Genomic DNA, 21088 nt, shown 5'->3' on the forward strand with positions numbered 1-21088 from the left:
CCACTTAAGTAATGATGTCAGTTACAGCGTGACCCTGTTTAAAATGAGAACTAAACCGGTGTAGATAGCTGATTTTCCTCCTTCTGCTGTGAGCTTGCATACGGCTGTACGTCAAGGTGTCTTCACTCAGTGTGGGCCTAGTTTATGCAGAACAAAATGTTCTTTGTAATATTCACACAACACCTTCAGTAGCAAGTCTGCTTTGTACAAGTCTCACTCTTTCTATATATACTGCCTCCGCTGAGAGATATCATGCGTAACAGTGATTCCCAGTCAAAGTTGCCTGTAGAAGATTGTAATTGCCACTCTGTGTGTGACTGCTGGGTGTTGAAACGGCTAGAATGTTGCAAAATGTGACACTGCGCTTTATGTGAGAACAGACTTACATGGGCCTGTTGCTGCTGCTTAGCACAGTTAGTTTGCTTCTCTCGCACTGCATGTGTAACCACTGCTCTAAACCCACCACTTACCCAGACCCCTCTCTGGTCATGACTGCAACATTGGCAGAACGAGCACGCAGTAACGTGTCTGCAAAGAATCTGCACACATAAATGGCAGTGTGACCAAGTACTTCCTGCACTGAGGCTGCCGGGTCACCAGCTAGTTAATGCATAACACTGTAGAAACCTTGCTGTGACACTGCAAGAATGTTGTGACATTATTGCAAGGTCATAGCTATAATGTGTGAGATTGAGATGCATTTGCCAGGTATGTACAGTCCATCTGCCGTCCCCGGTAAAAAAAAAAAAAAAACAACAAATCACACGATAATTCTCTGAATACACTTAGTTAAACGTTAGACGTTTCCTACAGCATCAAAAATAAGTTGACCCAGGATTTGATGGCATATGCTTCCATGTTTGATTTTAAAGCTAATTAAGCTAATTCTCTCCCCTCAAGAGTACTATGATTCACTGTGTGGAGGTCATCCTGACTCCACTGCACTGTGGTGCTCTGGAAGTTCCAGAATGGCCTGTGGTTACACGTTGGAATGTGGGATGTTACGCATTCATGCACAGAAACCTGAAATTAGGGGGTTTTAACGGGAGGGATGAGACGGCCTGCTTTGTCTCAACCTGGAGGACCACACCGGTGAGATAGTCAGGCTGATATCATTAGTGACAGCCATTAGCACCATCTGTGACGAGTGTCATGTGTGTGCGTGAGCCAAAAAAAGACCACGTTGAAGGGGTAATGGGCCGCGTCGAGTTTTCACAACGTTCTGACGCTGTGACAGCTTTCCTTGGCTGTGATGCTGAGAGAATGTCACAGCGTGTCCCTGTCTGCCGAGGACCGAACTTGCGTCTCCTGTCTTCCCTTCCTTGCACTATCACTCCTGCTTCCAAGGGTTGGAATATCAAAACACCCAACCGGTGTTGGTGCGTCTTCCTCCGTACATGCCCCCCCCACCCCTCCAACCACCCTCTAATATGCTCACTGTCAGCTTATACTACCTGTGTGACGTGTGCTGTATCCACTGCTTTCCAAGCCACAGGAGTGATTAGGTATCTGCCTTGAAGTCTCTGCTTGTGGTCTTGAAACACTGGAAGCACCTGCATCTGCTTTTATGGCATGCTGCTCTGATGGTTCTGACCTATTTTCTTACTGTTGGAGGGACAGTGATGTAGCCTTTTGGGGAAGGAGGTGTGGGGGCGGAGCCAGGGTGTGTGTGCACCTTGGGGTGATGAAGGTTACCCCCACCCCTCCTGCTGTTTCCATGCTGGAGTTTCCTCTCTGGTACTTTCGTGTTTTATTTGCTGTCAGTCATTCTCTGTGCAAGTCAACAGATCAATACTACGCTGACTGGATGCAGACAGATGCTACAATAGGGGAGAGGGGTGGGGGGGAGGAAGAAAAAAAGGAAACTGTATTAAAATGTGACTTTGGTTCAGCATTTTTTTTTTTATGTGGCTGCATCACTTTTTTTTTCTTTTTTTGCAACAATGGTGACAGATTGTCTGTTAAGTTAAATGAAAACAAGCAAACTATATTCAAATGGTTGTTTATTTGTATGTTAGGGGGGTCTAACACTTCGCCCTTTAGTCGATGGTGATAGAAAACATTTCTTTTTATGTTTTATTTTAATAATTAAAAAAGACCATTTTTAACAATTTTGTGAATGGTGTTAAGGCCAATTCAGTATAGTGCATGATTTAAAGCCAAGCCAGGAAGAGTGGCCTGCCACTCTCAATATTTAAAAAAATGAAATTAAAATGGTGTACGACAAAAAAGATACATCAACAAAAAATCATATTATTTGCTAAAAGTATTGTAATTTGTCTCAATGGGAACGGTGTGCGAACATAAGGCCTTACGTGACCTGTATTATAGTTAATAAATCAATCTTGTAAACTCCGTCTCCGGTCTGTCATTGTTTGCATAGTTGATTCGTTGTGAATGCTCATTATTGCTTCCTGTGTGGAGAACAGGCTTGCTGCTGCGTGGAATTTGTGGAAAGTGTGCTTAACATTTCCAGCTAGTTTTATTCATAGTATTCATAAAATGTTGCTGCAACGTCACAGTCATGCTGATAGTTTACCCCTAGTGCTTGAAATGGGTTTTTCCCATAACACTCACTAAGGCTCCAGTACAGCTGCCCCCAGGTTCTGAGTTAAATCCAGGTGCCAGTCCAGAGCACCATGCCAGAAATGTTTAAAAAATGATAAAATTGATCAAATAATATAATTAACACAACTCTTCTGGAACTGTGGCAACTAAGGTGTCCTCTAGGTCTAACATGTGGCCTTGAAAACAGTCTAAAAATCTTACTGCATTCAGTTTGGGGAGGTGCTGCGAAAAGGAATACTTTTGAAATACTTTTGGATTTGTTGCTGGCAGGCATTTTAGATCAGGCAATTTACAGATCCTTCTTTATACACACTTTTTACAGTATTAATATGCTTTCATCAACCATTACAACATGTATGTGACGTGCCAATAATGTTTGGCTTTGCAATTAAAGGGTTGCTTTACATTGACAACCCTATCTATGTGCTTCGAAAATCTGTAGGATTGTTGGAATCAATACCCATAAGACTTCTTATATCAAGCATATACTGAAACCTCTAGCCTCATACTTCTGAAAAGGTCTAAGAAGTATGGACAGCTGTCTCAGTGAAACGCAGTTTTATGTTGTTGTTATTGAAGTCCCTTGCTTAAACCACAAGCATTTTGGATGTGCCATATAAAAAATAAATTTTCAGCTTTAAGGCCATGTGAGCACCTTTAGTACTGTTGTCATGGTGACAGAAATGAACCATGTTTTTACTACTTTTTTAGTGTGTTACTCATTTTTACAAAGATACAGTTGCACACTGTTGCCCTTCAACATCAGTATCACTAGATGGTGCTCTTGCCACACAAGAATGTGATGAAGCAGCGAGATTAGGTAAGTAAATATTAATAGTAATTCATGTGACATCTGACCCTGCCTTGGGCATAATCATTGTTATTGATCATTTTTGGTGCCTCCATTTCCCTGGTAATATCGGGGTTTCTTCAGTGGGTCACTATGGTACTTTCCTATTGATGAGTATTGATTGTGAGGGTTGCAGAGGTCATGGCATACTGTTTTCCAGAATGTTTACACTGTGTGCCATTCAGTCTGTCTGTCTGTTTGTTATAGCTGTTAAAAGTCATAGGCCAGAGTAGACAGGATAAATCAGAACAACTCTTTACCAGTAGCCTCAGTCCTCTTTCAGCATGCAGGGTAAGTAACTTAAATTCTCTGTGCAACTACTGAAGGGGAAGCCTTCAAACATGGGTCAGTGAGGCATTTTGTTAGCCCGCTTACCACAGTAAGGTAAGCCCACATTTGAAATGAGTTTTTTTACCCATTTGTTTGAATTTTCACAGGAGCTATTGAAGTGAAGGTCATCTAAACTTTCTCTAGAGATCTCACTGCCACACATCTACCAGCAATACCACTCTTAGTGAAGTTTTATTTGTGTTGATAGCATGTCTGTGACCTTACCTCTCTAATAGATGGTATGTGTGTGAGAGAGTGTGAGAGACTTTCAAATCACTGTGGGATTAAGAGGCCCGACTGCAGCCTAGCAGCTCCACTGGGTCTTGATGCTGTTTCCTCATTGGGAATATCTCATGGGCGGCAGTTTAGCATAGTGGTTAAGGAGCAGGCCTTGTAACCGAAAGGTTGCCGGTTCAATCCCTGCTGGGACACTGCTGCTGTACCCTTGGGCAAGGTACTTAACCCACAGTTGCCTCAGTAAATATCCAGCTGTATAAATGGAGAACATTGTAAAGAACTGTAACCTATGTAAGTCGCTTTGGATAAAAGCGTCTGCCAATTGAATAAATGTAAATCTATATGTAAATCTCCCCACAATCCTGAAAAAAAAGTTTGCTCAATCCATTGCAAAGGCCAGGCCAACCTAGAGGATACTGAGCAGGACATTGACCCAGCATTTGTGCTGGACATCATATACAGGCACAGTCTGACCTTTAATCACCGTATCAATGCTTCAGATTGCAGCTTTGTTTCTGCAACTGCCCATTGGTGTTCTGCGGGTAAGTGACTGGGGTGTGATTTTGCAAACATTGGCCTCAAAGGTTCTGGACAGAGGGCCCTCGAGTGTCTGGCAGTTTGCCTCTCATGCCCTCCTCCGCAGAGCTGTGAGCGGATGAAGGGCAACAGGACCGATGCACACATGTCCCTAATCAAAAGAGCTGGTGAACAGGACGATCGTCCATGAAGGGGGGAGTTTAGAGTTGCCTCAAACAGGTTTTTCCACTGTGTGTCAGTTTTGTATTAAATGAGTGGTGTGTGTGTGTCTGTGTGTGTGTGTGCGCGCATATACAAGTATATACATAAAACAGCACATTTGCTTCATGCCCACATATCCATGCGAATTTGGGATTCTGTCAATCAATTGCTCAGGTGATGTGGGGACACCGTATCAATTAAGCCTGATGGGGTAGAGGTCAGTCTGGGATACTGTTGGTACATGAAGATCTACTCACATGTCAGCCATGCAAGAAGCGTCTGGGCAGGGGTTTACTGTCAGATCCCACCTCCGTCTGGGAGGACAAGGGGAGTATGATCTGAATTAAACATGCAATCCCCCCCGCTGACCATGCTTTTAATTCGTAAAAGGGTGGTCTCACGAGAGGAGGAATGGAGAGAAGAAGGAGTGAATTTCAAATTCAGAGCACACTTACATCTGGCTTCAAAGGCAGGCTGGAAGATCCACCCCAGATCTCTGCTTTTTCTCTCTCTGTCTCTCTCTACTCTCTCCCTCTTTCTTTCCTTGTCATTCTCTCTCTTTCTCTGATTGTGTGTGTGTGTGTGTGTGTGTGTGTGTGTGTGTGTGTGTGTGTGTGTGGTGGGGGGTGGTGGGGGTTGCAGGTTTGACTACCAAATAAGGTTTTTAACTTTACCTTGCTCTATAGAGATGTAGTATGTAAGATATTACCCTTGCCTTTTTAAGTGAATAGATAATGCAATGTAATATAGGGGCAATACTTGTTCATTGCATGTAATTCCAAAACAGTGAATATATACTACTATATATCATTTCTGTTACATAAAATGCTACATTATTTGCTTCGCAGATGCTCATATACAGAGGATCTTACTAATCATTTGAATATATGGTAAGATACTTGCTGAAATATTTCAGGTTAAGCACTTGGCCCAAGTATGCAATAGCAGTGTCCTCTGTTGGGAATTGAAGTGACGGCCTTACAAGCCCTTCTCCTTGCCAAAATACCACACCTCTGCTGTGTAGCTTTCATCCACCAAGTATAAAACAATGGAAATAATATGTAGTATGTAATACATACATGTAATGTAGTACCCCTGGTCTCTGTCCCTCGACGAGGTGCACATTTTTAATAGGTCCATTCCTCTCGCATCCCTCTCCAAGCTCCAGAGACCTGATAGGCTAATGGCCCTGGACAAGCCCACAGCCAGACTCTCACCAAGGGGGAATCAGAAGGCCAGAGAGATTGAAAGGGACAGGCCTCCTAATGTCACTTGGGTACAATGCAGCCTCATTTTCAGGCGTTACCCTGCTTTTTAGAAATATGTTTCCATCCTGTCCTTGGTGAGGGGTTGTTGTGGAATCTAACATGCTGGCTTCCAAACACTACCTTTATGTTGCTTCACAAACATAAGAACATAAAGTGTTTTTGGCATGTTTAAAATGAGAACATGCTGTGCCATTTACATGTGTGGGGCATAGTTTTAATTGCACCATGACCCTGAGCTTCTGTGCCACAAATGTCAGCTCTAACGCCCTAGCTGCTCAAAAGGCTTTCAAATTGCTGCAAATTTTATGGATTTATTCAGGTTTTTTTTTTAAATTATGAGTACATTAAAAGGAATGGGATCTGACCATATGACAGCGTGACCTGGAGCTTTTCAGTGTGTGATGATTACTCTCTGAGAGGGCCTTCGTTGCCTGAGGTTTGCATGAGGTGTTGCATCCAGAATTTAAATGCATTCCTTTTTAATTATTTGCCCAGTTAATGTTAAGTTAATAGAAGTTTTACAGTACGTCTTAGCCTCTGGTTTTTACATGTCAAACCTAGATACACATTTTCATTAGAAAATACTGTTTCGTTGGCTTGAGATCTGACATGCCCATTAAAGTGGCAGTCTTCTTGCTGCTGGAAAATGGTGAGTAGAGAATTTCTGTCAACACTGCCTTCCACCTGACTTCAAGCATTGAGACAGCCTTCCAGACAATTCAAAGTTTCATTGTTTTTACGCCACTTCAGAAAAAGGTGTGATACTAGGCAACCTGTAATGTTAAGATGTCATAAAGAAAAAATTAGTTCTGAGCCACAAATCTGACTATATAATATACAGGCAAAACATGGTAAAACATGTCACCAAAACAATGATTTACATATACATGATTTCAAATAATGTCACAAATTATGTAGTTATGATCTAGTTCCATCGTGCCTATTATCCATTTACTGAGTATTATGTAGAAGTAATTGGTTTGTCTTCTTGTAGTTTTTTGACTTGGTAACAAGCCCTTAGTATAAAGTATGACCCATTTATAGGATCTGTAATGATAAGGCTGTCTGTTAGTCAATCTCTCAATGATTCAGTTCTCATACTTCATTCCAAAACAGTTAAGATATAATGATTGTTTATTGGAAAATAAGACTGAGTGATGAGATAATACATTTAAATTTTTCTCACTTAGCAGATGTTTTGGTCTAGGGTGGCATACAAGATCAATACGTATAACATTACATTTACATTGTTGACATCAAGGAGGCACTCTTATTCAGCACAATTCCAGAGTTCAAGCACAAAGGGCATACAGAAAAATTACACAAAACCTTATACAACAGGGAAACAAGGGAACCATCATCCACACAAGAGCAGCAGCCAGTGTCAAACACACAAGGCCCAACATGCAAATGCAAACACCAACACATACCCAGGGCCTGTAGTTGTACGATAATGTAACAGATGTTAAAAAATACTCCCCAGTGGCCCTCCTAGGTAGACTACCACAGACATACTCCCTTGTGTGTGAGAGTGAATGTGTATGCCTGTTTGTATAAGTATGTGTGTGCACACTCACTGGAATGCAGACATAGCTTGAAACCCAAGCCACGCAGCAGAGAGCCCCTCAGTATTCAGGGGGAGAGAGTGGGTGATGGAGAGGGGGAAGTGGTGCATGAATATTCTGAGAGGTGTTTGAGAGCTGGAGGGAAGAGAGGGAAGAGCAGGGTGTCTGTGCCACAGGGTGTGTATTTATTAGTCTGTTAGTGCAGATTACACATGGTGTCCCTGTTTGCAGTAACATCCCTGTGCTTGTCGGTGTGCTCAGATATGGTATGTGTGTATAGGTGTGCACGAGAGAGACAGAGTAGAAAAGATTTTAAATGTGTACTGGACTCTTGTGCTTTCAGTTTTTACTCATCCTTCCTGTCTTCTTTTACTTCTTTCCCTTCCCCCTCTCTCTCTTCCTCTCCCCTCGCTCGCTTTGAGTAGTAATCAGCATTTGAAAGACAGTTTTGACAGTGAAAAAGAGAAGGATTGAGAAGCATATGGAGGAGGAGTTAATGGGAGAGGAAAGAAAGAAAGGGTAAGGTCCAGGCAGGGGCTTTACCTACCAGCTGGTTCTATTTGCTAGACACTGTGAAGAGAAGGGGGAAGGAGTCTCCAGATATTAACAGCGGAACCTGCACAGACAGAGACAGAGAATCTCCATGCTGAATTTTGAGAGTCTCGGTGCCTAAATGCATTCCTGAGAGGGCATGAGTCTGGATGTCTGCTGTGGAAGGGACAGTGGTAGAGTGCTGTAAGCATTTCTTCTTCACGCAACACTCTCAAGCTCAACGGTGAACTGCGAACTGACAACAGCAAACTGCCTGACCACTGTCCCCAGTCCACGCCACCATCTGCTGTTTTGGGGAAGGGGACATCTACGTCCTCATACCCACCAAGGACAGAAGGTTTACGAGTGCCCATCCAGAAGGGAGGGCACCACTGCTGAGACATCTCTGGGCTGGTGCTGGGGGGCAGGGAGGAGTGTTTTGGAAATGGACTGTGTGGACCGGTGGGGAACAGCACTGGATATGCCAGTCAAGTGAGTTCAACATCGGATATTGCAACTCCTTACTGAGGCTTAGCACACAGCCACTGATAGAAGAGATACTAGGAGGGGGTACTGATGGCATCAGTGGTGAGTGTAATGGATTTCTGTTTGAGCTGCACTTTGTGTTGCATGTTTTCATTTCTGAACTTGTTTTCTGTTTAAAATGTGATATAGAGGTTAAACTGACTGCTTAATTATGCGTTGTCAATGTTAACCCAGTCCTGCATATTACTTCAAATAATAAATTAATTTCTGTCATCGTATGTCCAAAAAAAAAAAACATAAACTAGAAGGTACATTTTTCGTAATACATTTTTGCAGTAAGTGAGAATACATGTATCATACATCAATTATATAGTATATTAACTGTTGCCACCACATTGGTTTAATCCTTGTAATTGGATTATTTTTAAACATGTTTTAGTAAAATATATTTGTACTCTTTTATCCTGAGCACATTCCCTCCAGATGCAAGCAAAACAAGAGCTGATGTCATAAAATAAATCTGGGTGTATAAGTCTATTTTCACAGCATATTTAAAGTCAATTAAATGGTTAGAGCATGTTCATTTCTTTGATTTGTGATTACATTTACTTTTACATATTTTACATTTATTCATTTGGCAGAAGTTCATATCCACAGACACTTACAAAAGTGCATTTGATAGGGTTGATAGGGGGATCATATATGCAAGTAAAATATATTACTCTATATTCAACTGTATTATAATAAAATGATAATTATATTATGATAAAATAAATTAAACTATAATCTATATTAAAACTATTTATTAATCTCTCTATCAGCTCTATGTCTCATGTGCTTCTTACTCAGGGTGAGTTACAACTGGTGCAATGTCTTCCCCGTATAACTCTTACCTGTTACCTGCATTTGTTTAGCATATATCACAAGCAACACATCAGAATATCTGGATTTCTCAAAAGTCATCTACGCACCTAGCACATGCCCATAGAGAGTGTGACTTGTATAGTAACATTTTTTTCCCCACATGTATTCATAGATGGGCACTTTGCTCACTGTTTCAACAACCCTTGTGGTACAATCTGTATATTTTTGATATACAAGGCAGTTCATGCTATAGCAGCACCTGCCATTTTTTGTGTTAAATGACAGAGTCATCTCCAGTTCACCCTGCAGTCAGGCATTGAAAGGCACATATTGAACAAGCCAGATAAACTGAGCCAAACACACACAGTCCTACTATAAAATAACTGGAGGACCTGAATGAATCAGTGAATCAGTGATCTGGGTCATTCATATTGAACCACATGAAATGATTCCACCCTTCCCTGTCCAATAATACAGCACTCTGTCTTTGACCAAAGCCTCTGCTCCTCCCGCCCTTTGTGGCTGTTGACCTTTGTCATGTGGTCACTCATGGTGCTCATACACAGCTAATGAAACACTTCAAGGATTGTCTGCTTCCATGAACTTTGACCTTTTTTTTTTGAACATCAGTTGTCAGACCTTGATCCTCCATGAGGGTGAGGGCAAGGATGTATACTGTACATGCACCATGGGTGGAGTTTCAGGGTATTTTCACAGACGTGGTGGATCGCTGCTTCTATTTCTCTACTCTGCTTCTACAGAGTTTTTGTGTGCTGCATGTCTATCAGAGTCTTATGATCTGCACCATGTAAACCGGGAACTACCTACAGGCAAATGAGCATCACACACTTATGACATGTAATAAAAATGTTATAGATATTCTGTTTATAAATGAGCTAAATCATTATGGATGTTGAGACATCACACATGGTCTCAGAAGAGGAGATAAACTGTTCTGATTATTTCTCTTCAGCACTTTCTTTGATCTCCTTCTGGAAATCAAGATTTCCCATTGTCCACTCAGACATCTCGTCTGATGAAGTGTGTCATTACTGCTGCAGCAGAAAGAAAATTGCATACTGCCTGGCCATTGAGGGTCAGAAGTTTAGTGCCTTAGTGCCTTTAGTGCCTTTAGATGTTTTTCAGTGAATCATTGTGTTCATCACACTTAATGTTACGTGACATCCTCTTTTACAAGTTATTTCAGTTTGAAATAGACAGTTTGACTTCCTCCCCTTCTGTGGAAGTAAAATTGTATTGAAACAATGAGGATCTGTAGAATGAAAATGTGTAGGGCATCCTATCAATAGAAAGCTGTAACTTCTGTATATTCATGAACTCTGTTGTTGTTGCTGAGGGAAATTTACTGCACACCCAATTGTATAATATAGCATACAATGCTGAAATCAGCAAGAGGCCTCCCCTGAAGGGGAATGACAGTTAACTGCTTGTGCAAGTATTCTTTGGGTCACCACTCCTAACCACAAGGACACCAGTGAACCAGCTGCATTAGACAGTCGAAACAGGAAGATAAAGGAGAACCTGCTGGTGGAGCATGTGTGCTGCTAGTCACGTACACGTAGAAAGGAGTCTCTATATATGTAACTGTTTCTCGCTTTATATCAGAGTTAACTGCATCTCCTGCCTTGTACGAATGTGTTTACTCTCCTCTGGAGTATGAGAATAAAGCTTTGCTCTTTTGAACCAGCATGAAGGCTCTGCATGAGTTAATCTTCAACACCTTCTTTTGAACCTTTCTCTCTGGCCCCTCCCCCTGATGTAATTTTTGGCTCCTCCCCTCTTTCCCTCAGGGGGTGCCAGGTTGCCATATCTTTGGCCAATCACAGCCCACATTAGGGGTGGCAGCTGGTGAGTGTACAGGGATGGCAGTGGTGCCTTTTGTCAGAGAGGGGAAGTGTGTCGGCTTGGGGTGGGACCTCTTGAATGGGCTACTGGTTAAATCGCCCACTCTGCCATGGTAAGACTAGCACTCTTTGCATCTTGTGCCATCTTACATTGACCTGCTCCTGCCTAATTCTTTCTTTTATTCATTGGATTTCTGTTTTATTTCCATTTGCCGGACCTTGTTCCTTCCCATTTCCAAGCCTGCAGAACCTGAGAAGGGAGAAATCTCGTAACGCAGCACGCTCCAGGCGAGGGAAAGAGAACCTTGAGTTCTATGAGCTCGGCAGGCTGTTGCCCCTGCCCAGCGCCATAACCAGCCAGCTGGACAAGGCCACCATCGTCCGCCTCACCGTCAGCTATCTGCGTATGCACCACTTTGCCATTCAGGGAGACCCACCATGGAGACCCCTACTGGATGGAGGACCAAACAGTACCTCAGGTAGAGATGAAGGAGGGGGATGGGGAATAGGTGGAGCATGGGTGTAATGAGGTAACAGGCTCAGGGGTGCATTCCTTCAGCACATTGTAGCATACCTGTCATATCTACCTGAGCAAATAATTAATTCACATAGTTTTGCCCAGTTCCCTTACAAGAACATATTAAGAGTAATTGACTCACTGACCCTTTATAATACAGTACCAAGAGAGCAAGGACTGTTCTTTCACTGGCATTGAGGCAGAAGGTGAGTAAGGACCTCTGACCGTCCCTCTCTCCTTTGGGTCCTTGCATTAGCCTGTTGCTAATTCCTCACATTTAAAGCAACAAAGGCTTTTTTCAAAGGCCATTAATAGCCTCATGTGTGCATATGTGTAAGGGAGAGAGAGAGTTCATGTATGTCTGACAGAGTGCATGTGTGCACACATACATGTCTATAAGCATTGTATTATTTGTACTTTACAGCTTCGATACCATTTCCTTTCACTTGTTGTTTGCCTTTAAAATTTTCCACATTTTTGTATGCCTTATTATCCCTTTATCATGTACTGTAAAGTACTTCCATTAATTACATATTTACTACAAGGACACAAACCCTCGTTTTCAATAGGACATCTTATACAGGATTATGCTATGTTTGTATGTCAGCGTATTCCGTGGACTATACTCCAATGATCCACACAAAGCATCTATTATTTCTGTTATTTAAACACATGCATCATGCATGCATGTGCACAACCTGTTGCAGGTTTAAAGGAGCTTATGGTGTGTTCTAAGTAATTTCCTCCTCCACAGCTGAATCCCCTCTTTCTTGTCTTTCTTTGTTAATCTCTCTCCCTACTTGTCTGTTTGTGTCTTGTCAGCGTACCACCACTTGCACTCTCTAGATGTTTTTCAGGAGCACCTTGGGACACACCTGCTGCAGGTAGGACAAGAAGCTCTCCTAATCTGCTTTTTGATTTGGCACTTCTCACGTACTGCCTGTATCTGGCAGTTTCATCCATTTAGTCTCTGGAGACTCCAAAAGAAAGTCCTTGCTTTTTAATGCTGTAGGGACACATCGGTTCTGTTATAAGGACATTCTATGCGCAACTCATTGTATAGGGGGGAATTTTGTGACAAAAGTCTATACAAAATGTTTTCACAAAGGGATGCATTCATGATTGCCACAAGTCAAAGCTTCTGCACTTCCAGAAGTCCTTAAATCTTATCATTAAATCATTGAGTTTTTTTTTAATCTTGCAATTGTTTTGTGGACATGTTTCCAATCAAAATAATGGGAGAAATCAGAATGAGAGAGACAGAATAGGGGGAAATCAGTTGTCATTCAGTGGAAATTAAAAGGTACATTCAGCCCAAAAAGATAACTATTTAGAGTACATGTACGTTTAATACAAGCTGTTCAAAATATATTATCAGCACCTCTGAAATGTCGATGATTCTTCTCCCTGTCGCCTGTCAATAATAGGTTGATAATTACACAGTATTTTGGCTGAACCTCACGGCTAGCTGTGCCCACAGCGTGACCTCTCGCATTTGCATTCCCTGTGCGTCACACCCGTAAATTACTGCCACTTAAAGCCACGCCACAAAAGAAAAAAAAATGGCAACCCTCTCGAATGAGGTGTTTTTCATCACTCTCCATTTGGAGGGCCTTGTGATTTGGGTTATTATTCCTTTAAGCTGTCGTCTGATGGCTTCTCCATTTGCTGCTCCATTTTCATTAGCATCACGGGGAAAGATGGCTGTTTCAGGCTGCCTCTATTGCTCTGGTCCATGTCAAAACATAAAACTAATTGGGATGGCAGCCCCATTCCCAAGCGTCTGATAAGATGTCTGAAGGCAAGCAAGACATACACTTTAGGGAAGGAGCATGAGATACTGTGATGTGGTCGTCTTCAGGCAAGCTCAGACCAAGCTATGAGTGCCTGCCAGGTAAATGTAAATGTAAATGGTAACTGTTGGTTATCTATAAAAGGTCCCTCTGCTCCTTGTGCTCACAGTGCATGGATGGCTTTGTGTTTGTGCTGAGCAAGGAGGGTCGCTTCCTCTATATCTCGGAGACAGTATCCATCTACCTGGGCCTGTCACAGGTGAGATGGGCTCTACTCTCCAGCATATGCAGTCCTCCCCTTAAGTTCAGCATACTGTGTCTGTGTGTCTGTGTGTCTGTGTGTCTGTGTGTCTGTGTGTCTGTGTGTCTGTGTCTGTGTCTGTGTCTGTGTCTGTGTGTGTGTGTGTGTGTGTCTGTGTCTGTGTGTGTGTCTGTGTGTGTGTCTGTGTCTGTGTCTGTGTCTGTGTCTGTGTGTTGGTGTGTGTGTGTGTTGGTGTGTGTGTGTGTTGGTGTGTCTGTGTGAGTTTCAGGCTGTGGGTTCAGACACTTGATACTCACCTCTTTTGATTGACTGTGACCTCTTGCACTACGAGTGCTACATCCTGTTATTTTACCCAGATGCATAAATAATTATAGTAATTACTTGCAGCTACAATCAGAGCATCACCCTGGTGACCCAGGTCTATCTGGTGGGGACAAATGGATGGCCATCTTAAAAGGTGCATTGACTGGGCTGAAGGATAAAAAACATGTGGAGGAGGACTCAGACAGATAGGGGGGAAAGGAGTGAGAGAGAGTTAAAGAGGGAGACAGGGTAACCGAAAGAGTAATATGGGAGAGGGCAAGCCAAACAGGGCAGAGCAGAACATAAACTGCAATCTATATTGACTTTATGAGCACAGACCTAATTTTGCAGATATGAGTGGAATGGTGCACTGTGATTGGCTCCACCTACCTCCACCTTGGCTTGTCTTCCCCCTCGCTCAAAGGCTTTGTGGCATGAAGGGTGTCACTCAGTCAGATGAGGTCACAGCCTCAGATGGATACTGCAGCCCAGTCATGCCTAGGGTCACATGATGCACCACCCAAATTTCACAGTGCCAAATGGAGTCCAACATTAACACGCCACATTGGGTCCTTTTGCAAGTCACATTAAAATGAATAGGCAACATTAAACTCAAATTAACCAACAGCCTTTCATATGCAACAGCACTGGTCAGAATTCTCTCATGTTTGATTGCAGGAGATAGCAGGAAGAAGAGAAATGTGTCACCTTAAACTTCATTGGAGTTATTAGAATGGAGCAATCATGTTTTGCAGCACAGGACTTCATAATTCAGAAAAGTCTAACAACAACAAGGAGTCACTAAGTACAGTGCATGTGTTTGGAACACACCTCCCCTTGCCCCCCTTTCCAGCTCTCTGTGCCTCTGGGTAAAGTCCTAAGCAATTTCATAGGTCAGGACTTATCTGGATTCATATGGATCAAGCACTTAAGGGCACCAGTGAGAGTGCTGTGCCTCTTAATAAATGAGATTTGAACCCGCAACATGAGCCCGTGCCACTTAAGCTGTAGTTTATCTTTCCTTCCTCTGCCATGGGAATCGACCCAACACCATTAGTATTCAGTCCCCATACCCCCCCTATTCCCTCTCCCTCTACCCCCCTCCCATCAGTCATACACAGGTACAGAGCGTGCTCTGGTGGACTGCCCAAAATAAGGTATCAATGGTAAAGGCACCAGATTATTTACGTTTGTCTGTCTTTCTGCCAGTAATTCATTTAGCAAATATAGCCAAGGTGTAGTATGGCGTTACAAAAAGAAACTGGTAACAAATATACATTTTAACTAATGAACATATACACAGTTTAAACACTGATTTTCTAAATAAAAATATGATTCATGGCTGTCTCCCTACCTCGCTGTCTGTTTTGCACTTCTCACGCTTTCCCTCCTTCTCTCCCTGCCCATGTCTCCGTGCTTTCTCCCTTACTACTTCTCAGACCACCTTCATCCCTCACTCGCTCTCTTATTCACACTCATGCTTGTTGATGGAGGCAGATTGACAGTTTACGTGTACGTTGTGCGTGTGTGTGGGGGGGAGGCAGCAAATTAAACATACAGGTGGCACACGTCCTCTTTAGACACTCCCACAGTGATGTGGTACAGTTCTTATAGGTGGCAGAGGTACTCCCCTGCATAGCCAACCAGTCAGGCAGCATTATAACACTACTGTTACAATGCCTTTTTATCAGGCAGTCTCGCTGCTGTTAGGGCTATCAGCGTCAGGTGGGCTGTGAGTCTGGTCTAAACACTGCACATGTTGCTTTCCTGAATACCACTGGTGCAATACAAGACAGAGAGATCTGTGTAGATTTGATGATTTTAAAGCTCTAAAGTTCTAAAGGGCTTCAAACCCCAGAAACAACAGCTGTCTGTCTGAGGTCAGAAAGAAGGATTATAATTTTGCATGCATGGCCTCCTGGTAGAGATATGTTAAAGTGCCCACAGTCAGGTGTCGTAGCCATGAGCTGTCCCCCAGACTCACGCTGCAGAGGTGTGTCCGTTCCCTGACAGGTGGAGCTGACTGGCAGTAGTGTTTTCAACTACACCCACCCAGCTGACCATGTGGAGCTGGCAGAGAGGATAGGCATCAGGCCACATCTCCTGGACAAAGCTGGATACCCGTCAGCCAATGAGAAGACTTCCACCTCAGCCTCTATTACCTCATTGCCCAAGAACACAGAGTCAGGTGATTGCACTAAATGCAGATGAGCTTACTTCGTTTGGATGTATTTGTGCACCTGGCTATATTTTTAAATAACTGGGTTTCATTTTGTTTCTGTACGCTATTGTGCCAGACTGTCTGATTTTTTTTTGCCTCAATCTTGTCTGAGTAGTGGCAGAGTATTGTGTGTTTGTGCCAGTTGTTATATGGATGTCATTGTCTGTCCGTCTATTTGTCTAACCACATGTCTGCTCACTGCAGCTCTGTCCAGCAAACTGCCTAGCAACGACAGCACTGCTGATCGCGGATTCTTCATCCGAATGAAGTCTGCCCTTACAAAACGTGGCCAACATTTTAAGTCTTCTGGGTATAAGGTCAGGCACACTGCAGAACACAGTGGACACACACACTGAACACTCTCACAGAAGGTATACATAGCACACAAAAGGACATTAGTACTGAACACGCACTGAAGCACATGTACACTGAACACACTCTCACAAGGGGATAGACTTGAACACACACTAAAAAACACACAAAAGAAGACACGCACTCAACACACAAAAGGACACACATTTAACAAACACTCAAGGACACATATATTACATGCACACCAACAGAAGACTGGGTGTTAAGGAAAGAAGAGTTTACGACAGGGCTGATGGTTTGCCAGTGAGTGTGAGTCTCTCCGGTTTCCCTCGCAGGTGATTCACGTGACTGGCCGGATCCGCCATTACCACGCCTCGACGCCGAGCCCTCTCGCCTCCTGCACACGGCGCCCACTGGGACTGATGGCTGTGGCACACACACCATTGCCCTCCACACTCAGCGAGCTCCACCTACAAAGTCACATGTTTGCACTCCGTGCCAACATGGATCTCCAGGTCACCTACTGTGAGAACAGGTACAGCTGCACTGCACGCTAGCACTGGAAACTCAAACTGTTCAACTGCATGGTGCCATACACCTGCTCTGAACACCTGGATGCACTCATACACTCTATTTTTTCTTCATAATTACTATCTTTATCTTTAGATACTGCCTTTGCTACATTCTGTGCTGCACTATGTTAGCACTACATAGTTGTTCTGCACAAATACACTAAATATATTATTCATTTATCTTGTACATCCACACATCTTATATGGTGGGATATATATTATATATATATATTTAACCCACAAATTTAGCTATCTGCACTGTATATTTAACCCACATGTTTAGCTATTAGCACTGTACATTTAGCCTGCATATGATACTGAACTGTATGCTGTAACCCTGCATTCTTTTTTTCATGTGCTACTCCTGTACTGTAAATTAACATTACTCACCTGCTCTAGACTATAGATTTATATTCACATTCATCACATTCAAAACTGTAATGTTTTGCAGATGCCTTTAACCAGAGAAACTTACAAAGTGAAAGGTACATAAGCACATGTCATATGGCCACAGAAAATTTCAGACTGCTTTTGATCAGTATAGGTACCCCAATAACATACACCATGTGCTAGTTTGTATCATCATTTCATATGATTGTTGTGTATAAATAGACTTTGCATCATAATTCAAAGGCCTGTAAAAAATAAGAGATGTGATCCGACCCTGATGCAGGATCTCGGAGTACATGGACCTGAGTGCAGAGGAAGTCATGGGGCATACATGTTACCGCTTCATCCATGCGGGGGACCTGGAAAGTGTCCGGAGGAGCCACCAGGACTGTGAGCGCTCCAGTCCCCGAATCTCTGTCTGTGCCCGTCTCTGTTTCCTGACCCTGTTTGGCCTGCTTGCATGTACCTTTCTATTCTCTGAGCTGTTTTGGCATCCATCCATGTCTGTGTGTGTCCTCTCTCACTCTGCCTGTGGCATGTCAGTCTCAGTCTGGTTCTGAAGCATCTGGATGGTAATGTTCGGAGCAACAGATCTATACACAGTCACTGACATGGAGCCTGAAAAAGTAGGAATATATTTCAATGTGAAATATATTCATGAAAAAATAAATAAGCTAAAACAGCAGTCTGTTGCTGCTAACAATGAGAGAATTGTCTCCAGCATGTTCTGATGTCATGCAGTGGAATTTAGAGAAGCAGTAAGCCCAAGCTGGAACTACACCCCAAACTTACAAGGTGACGCTTAAGTTCCTTTGTCAACTCCCTGGGCCAAAAGTTCAAGGCTTAGGCTGGGTGGTGGGGAAATGGATAAGGCATCTGTCTCTCACCTCCCATTGTCCTCTTCCCCCCCCCTCACCCTCAGTGCTGCGGAAAGGGCAGGTGGTGACTGGCTACTACCGCTGGCTCCAGAGGAATGGTGGGTTCATGTGGATCCAGTCCTATGCCGCCATATCCATCAACCACAAAGCGCCCCACGAGCAAAACATCATCTGGGTCAACTACGTGATCAGGTCAGTTTTAGGGCTCCCCAAACACCTGTCTGAATTGCTTTAGAAGGTCAGTGAATGTCCGTACAGTATTGCTGTTATGTGTTGATGTCAGTGTCAGTCAATTCTCATGGGTTTTTCATATGCCATCTAAATGCTCTCATAATCTCAGAAATGCAACAACACATATGTAGACACATGCACTTGCACACGCACACGCACACACACACATTCACATACATAAATATAGGCAGATGCACATACATACAGTACACATGCACAAACATTCAGAAACAATTAGAGAGAAAAGCGAGAAACATAACAATGCTTAGCTATCTGAAGAATGCTAATTAGAGTGAATAGACACTAGCATGCTGAAATGGTGTTTTAGTTAATGACCACTCTCACTGTAAGAGATAATGATCTTTTTCAGCCTCCTCTGGGAAATGAACTGTACTGTCTGTACAGACCTTGATGTAGTTCTGACTTTCTAATTACTTGTACGACTTTACTTTTAAGTACATTGATTTTTTTTTGCTTGCAGTTATGGTTGTCCCTTGGCCTGTTTTTAACATTAACAATTTTAAAGTTCATGTCCATTAACTGTGATTCCATTTAAACACATCTAGTATCATCCTCCTAATACCATTAAATATAACAGTTTGTACAGAACTGCCTTTTATATTTGCATGTGTCATAATAACTCATGCATCCTGCAAAAGAATATGTGTTAAACTATCTATTTAAAGTATTTAAATATTCTAAATCTAAAGTCTTCCTGTGTTTCTTCCTTGCCTCTGTCTCTGTCTTTCTGTATTTCCTGTCTGTTTATTCTTATTTTCATCTTTCTCTTTTCTATCTTTCTGAATCTCTTGACTTCACTCTGTCTCTCTGTATCTCCTTGCCTCTCTCAATATCTTCCACGTCTCTCTCTGTCTCGTCCATGGCTCTCTGTATCTCCTTTTGCGTTATTCCTTCTCCCCCAATATAATTTGCCACCTTTACATTCTAAACCCCTCTACATCCCAAAGCCGAACAGAGCTGCCAGATGTTCCTCTGGACCTTTGGCAGCTGCCAGAGGGATTGAGGGTGGAGAGAGGAGGAACAAACATTCCCTCAGTTGGTGACCCGCCACATGGCCCAGGTAGGAGACCCGTCCACCTTTCCAGATACCTCTCTGTCTGGTAGGGAGGTGTTTCCACACATACCTGCCCACTGCAGTTTTAAACATTTCCCTTTCACTTTCCTGCTTCTTCAGGCACAAAACCAATAACATACACAGAGGGTGGAAGTGTCCCAGGAACGAAGGCTGGGAGAATGTGTTCCCGCCTCCTGGACAGCCAATCAGAGAAGAGGAGGAAGAGGAACTGGTGGGAGGCTTCCAATGACAATCCCCCAGATGCAAAGTTGGTGCTCAAAAAATCTTGGAAAGAGGGGGACGACAGCCCATCTGTTTCAGCTTCATCTCACAGTGGCAGTGAAGGAGAGGGAGAGAAAGAGAGGCATACCAAGAGGCTGAAACGCGAGGAGGTGTTTCAGGGGCGAGGTGTCAAAGTGAAGGGGAGGAGGGAGCTGGACGGTGGGGCAGTGATCCGGCATTTAAAGAGCACAGCCATCACTGCACCTTCCAGCATAAAGACAGAGCAGGAGCCAATGACAGAAGATGACTCAGACCACAGCCATCAGGACCTCTCTGTTCTGACATTATCAAGGACGCAAAATGGCTATCACTCCCCCACCACTCTGGACTCCACTCTAACTCTGCCCCAAGGGGCTGAACTCTCAAAGGGTCAGGCGACACCCTCTTTGCCTCTGTCTGGCTCCCCGTTGCTAGGGGAGGAGCCATCCATCCCTAGGGGGCGGGGCTCTGACACAGAGCTGCCACATAGACTGCCAGTCCGCCAGAGGGTGCTCCACCCTTTCTCCCTCTGTTCCCAGCGATCCCATGGGCAGTATGCCCCCAGTACCATCCGCTACGCCCCTGCTGAGGTGCCCCCACCCACCCCGGAAGGGTTCACCACAGGCCCTAAACAATTCCTCCCCATTCCCTCACCTCCAGAGGACCAACGCCCTGCCCCTCCACCCCGGGCTCTCCACCACCAGTCTCCTCAGGATGACAGCTCATGTGAACTCTGACCTGCTGGACCCCACAGTCAAGTGCAAGAACTGAGATAGCAAGAGGGATGAGTGGAGACAAATGGAGAGAGTGAGAGGAGAGAGACAAATCGTTTCGGGGGAGGATAAGTGAGGGAAGAACACATATGAATACAGATATATCCCTGAGAACAGAACTGTTGGCATTGACAACTTAAAAAAAAAAAAAAAATGTTAAGCTTCAACATGTCATTGGCCAAAGCTGAATAGTTACAG

The 21088-nt window shown here is 43.4% G+C and overlaps 1 protein-coding gene across 1 annotated transcript; it reads left to right on the forward strand.

Moving 5' to 3' along the window:
• Nucleotides 1-11320: 11320 nt before the first annotated feature.
• LOC118774386 (neuronal PAS domain-containing protein 3-like) lies at nt 11321-20888 on the forward strand. The gene is made up of 12 exons (XM_036523733.1): nt 11321-11415; nt 11543-11781; nt 12642-12703; nt 13782-13871; nt 16191-16365; nt 16603-16715; nt 17046-17245; nt 17956-18062; nt 18595-18742; nt 19750-19862; nt 20553-20707; nt 20778-20888. Exons 1-12 carry the CDS (start codon nt 11321-11323, stop codon nt 20886-20888), a joined length of 1608 nt encoding a protein of 535 aa, XP_036379626.1.
• The last annotated feature ends 200 nt before the right edge of the window (nt 20889-21088 follow it).

The sequence above is a fragment of the Megalops cyprinoides genome, chromosome 3 (genome assembly GCF_013368585.1).
Source record: "Megalops cyprinoides isolate fMegCyp1 chromosome 3, fMegCyp1.pri, whole genome shotgun sequence".
In the NCBI taxonomy this organism is placed as follows: domain Eukaryota; kingdom Metazoa; phylum Chordata; class Actinopteri; order Elopiformes; family Megalopidae; genus Megalops; species Megalops cyprinoides.

Bases quoted from the DNA above. Each gene is read 5' to 3' on its own strand.
- LOC118774386 (XM_036523733.1), top strand. From the start codon at position 11,321: ATGGCAGTGGTGCCTTTTGTCAGAGAGGGGAAGTGTGTCGGCTTGGGG. The intron at 16,716-17,045 runs GTCAGGCACACT...TTTCCCTCGCAG, and splicing joins TTAAGTCTTCTGGGTATAAG to GTGATTCACGTGACTGGCCG. The intron at 18,743-19,749 runs GTCAGTTTTAGG...TACATCCCAAAG, and splicing joins TGGGTCAACTACGTGATCAG to CCGAACAGAGCTGCCAGATG.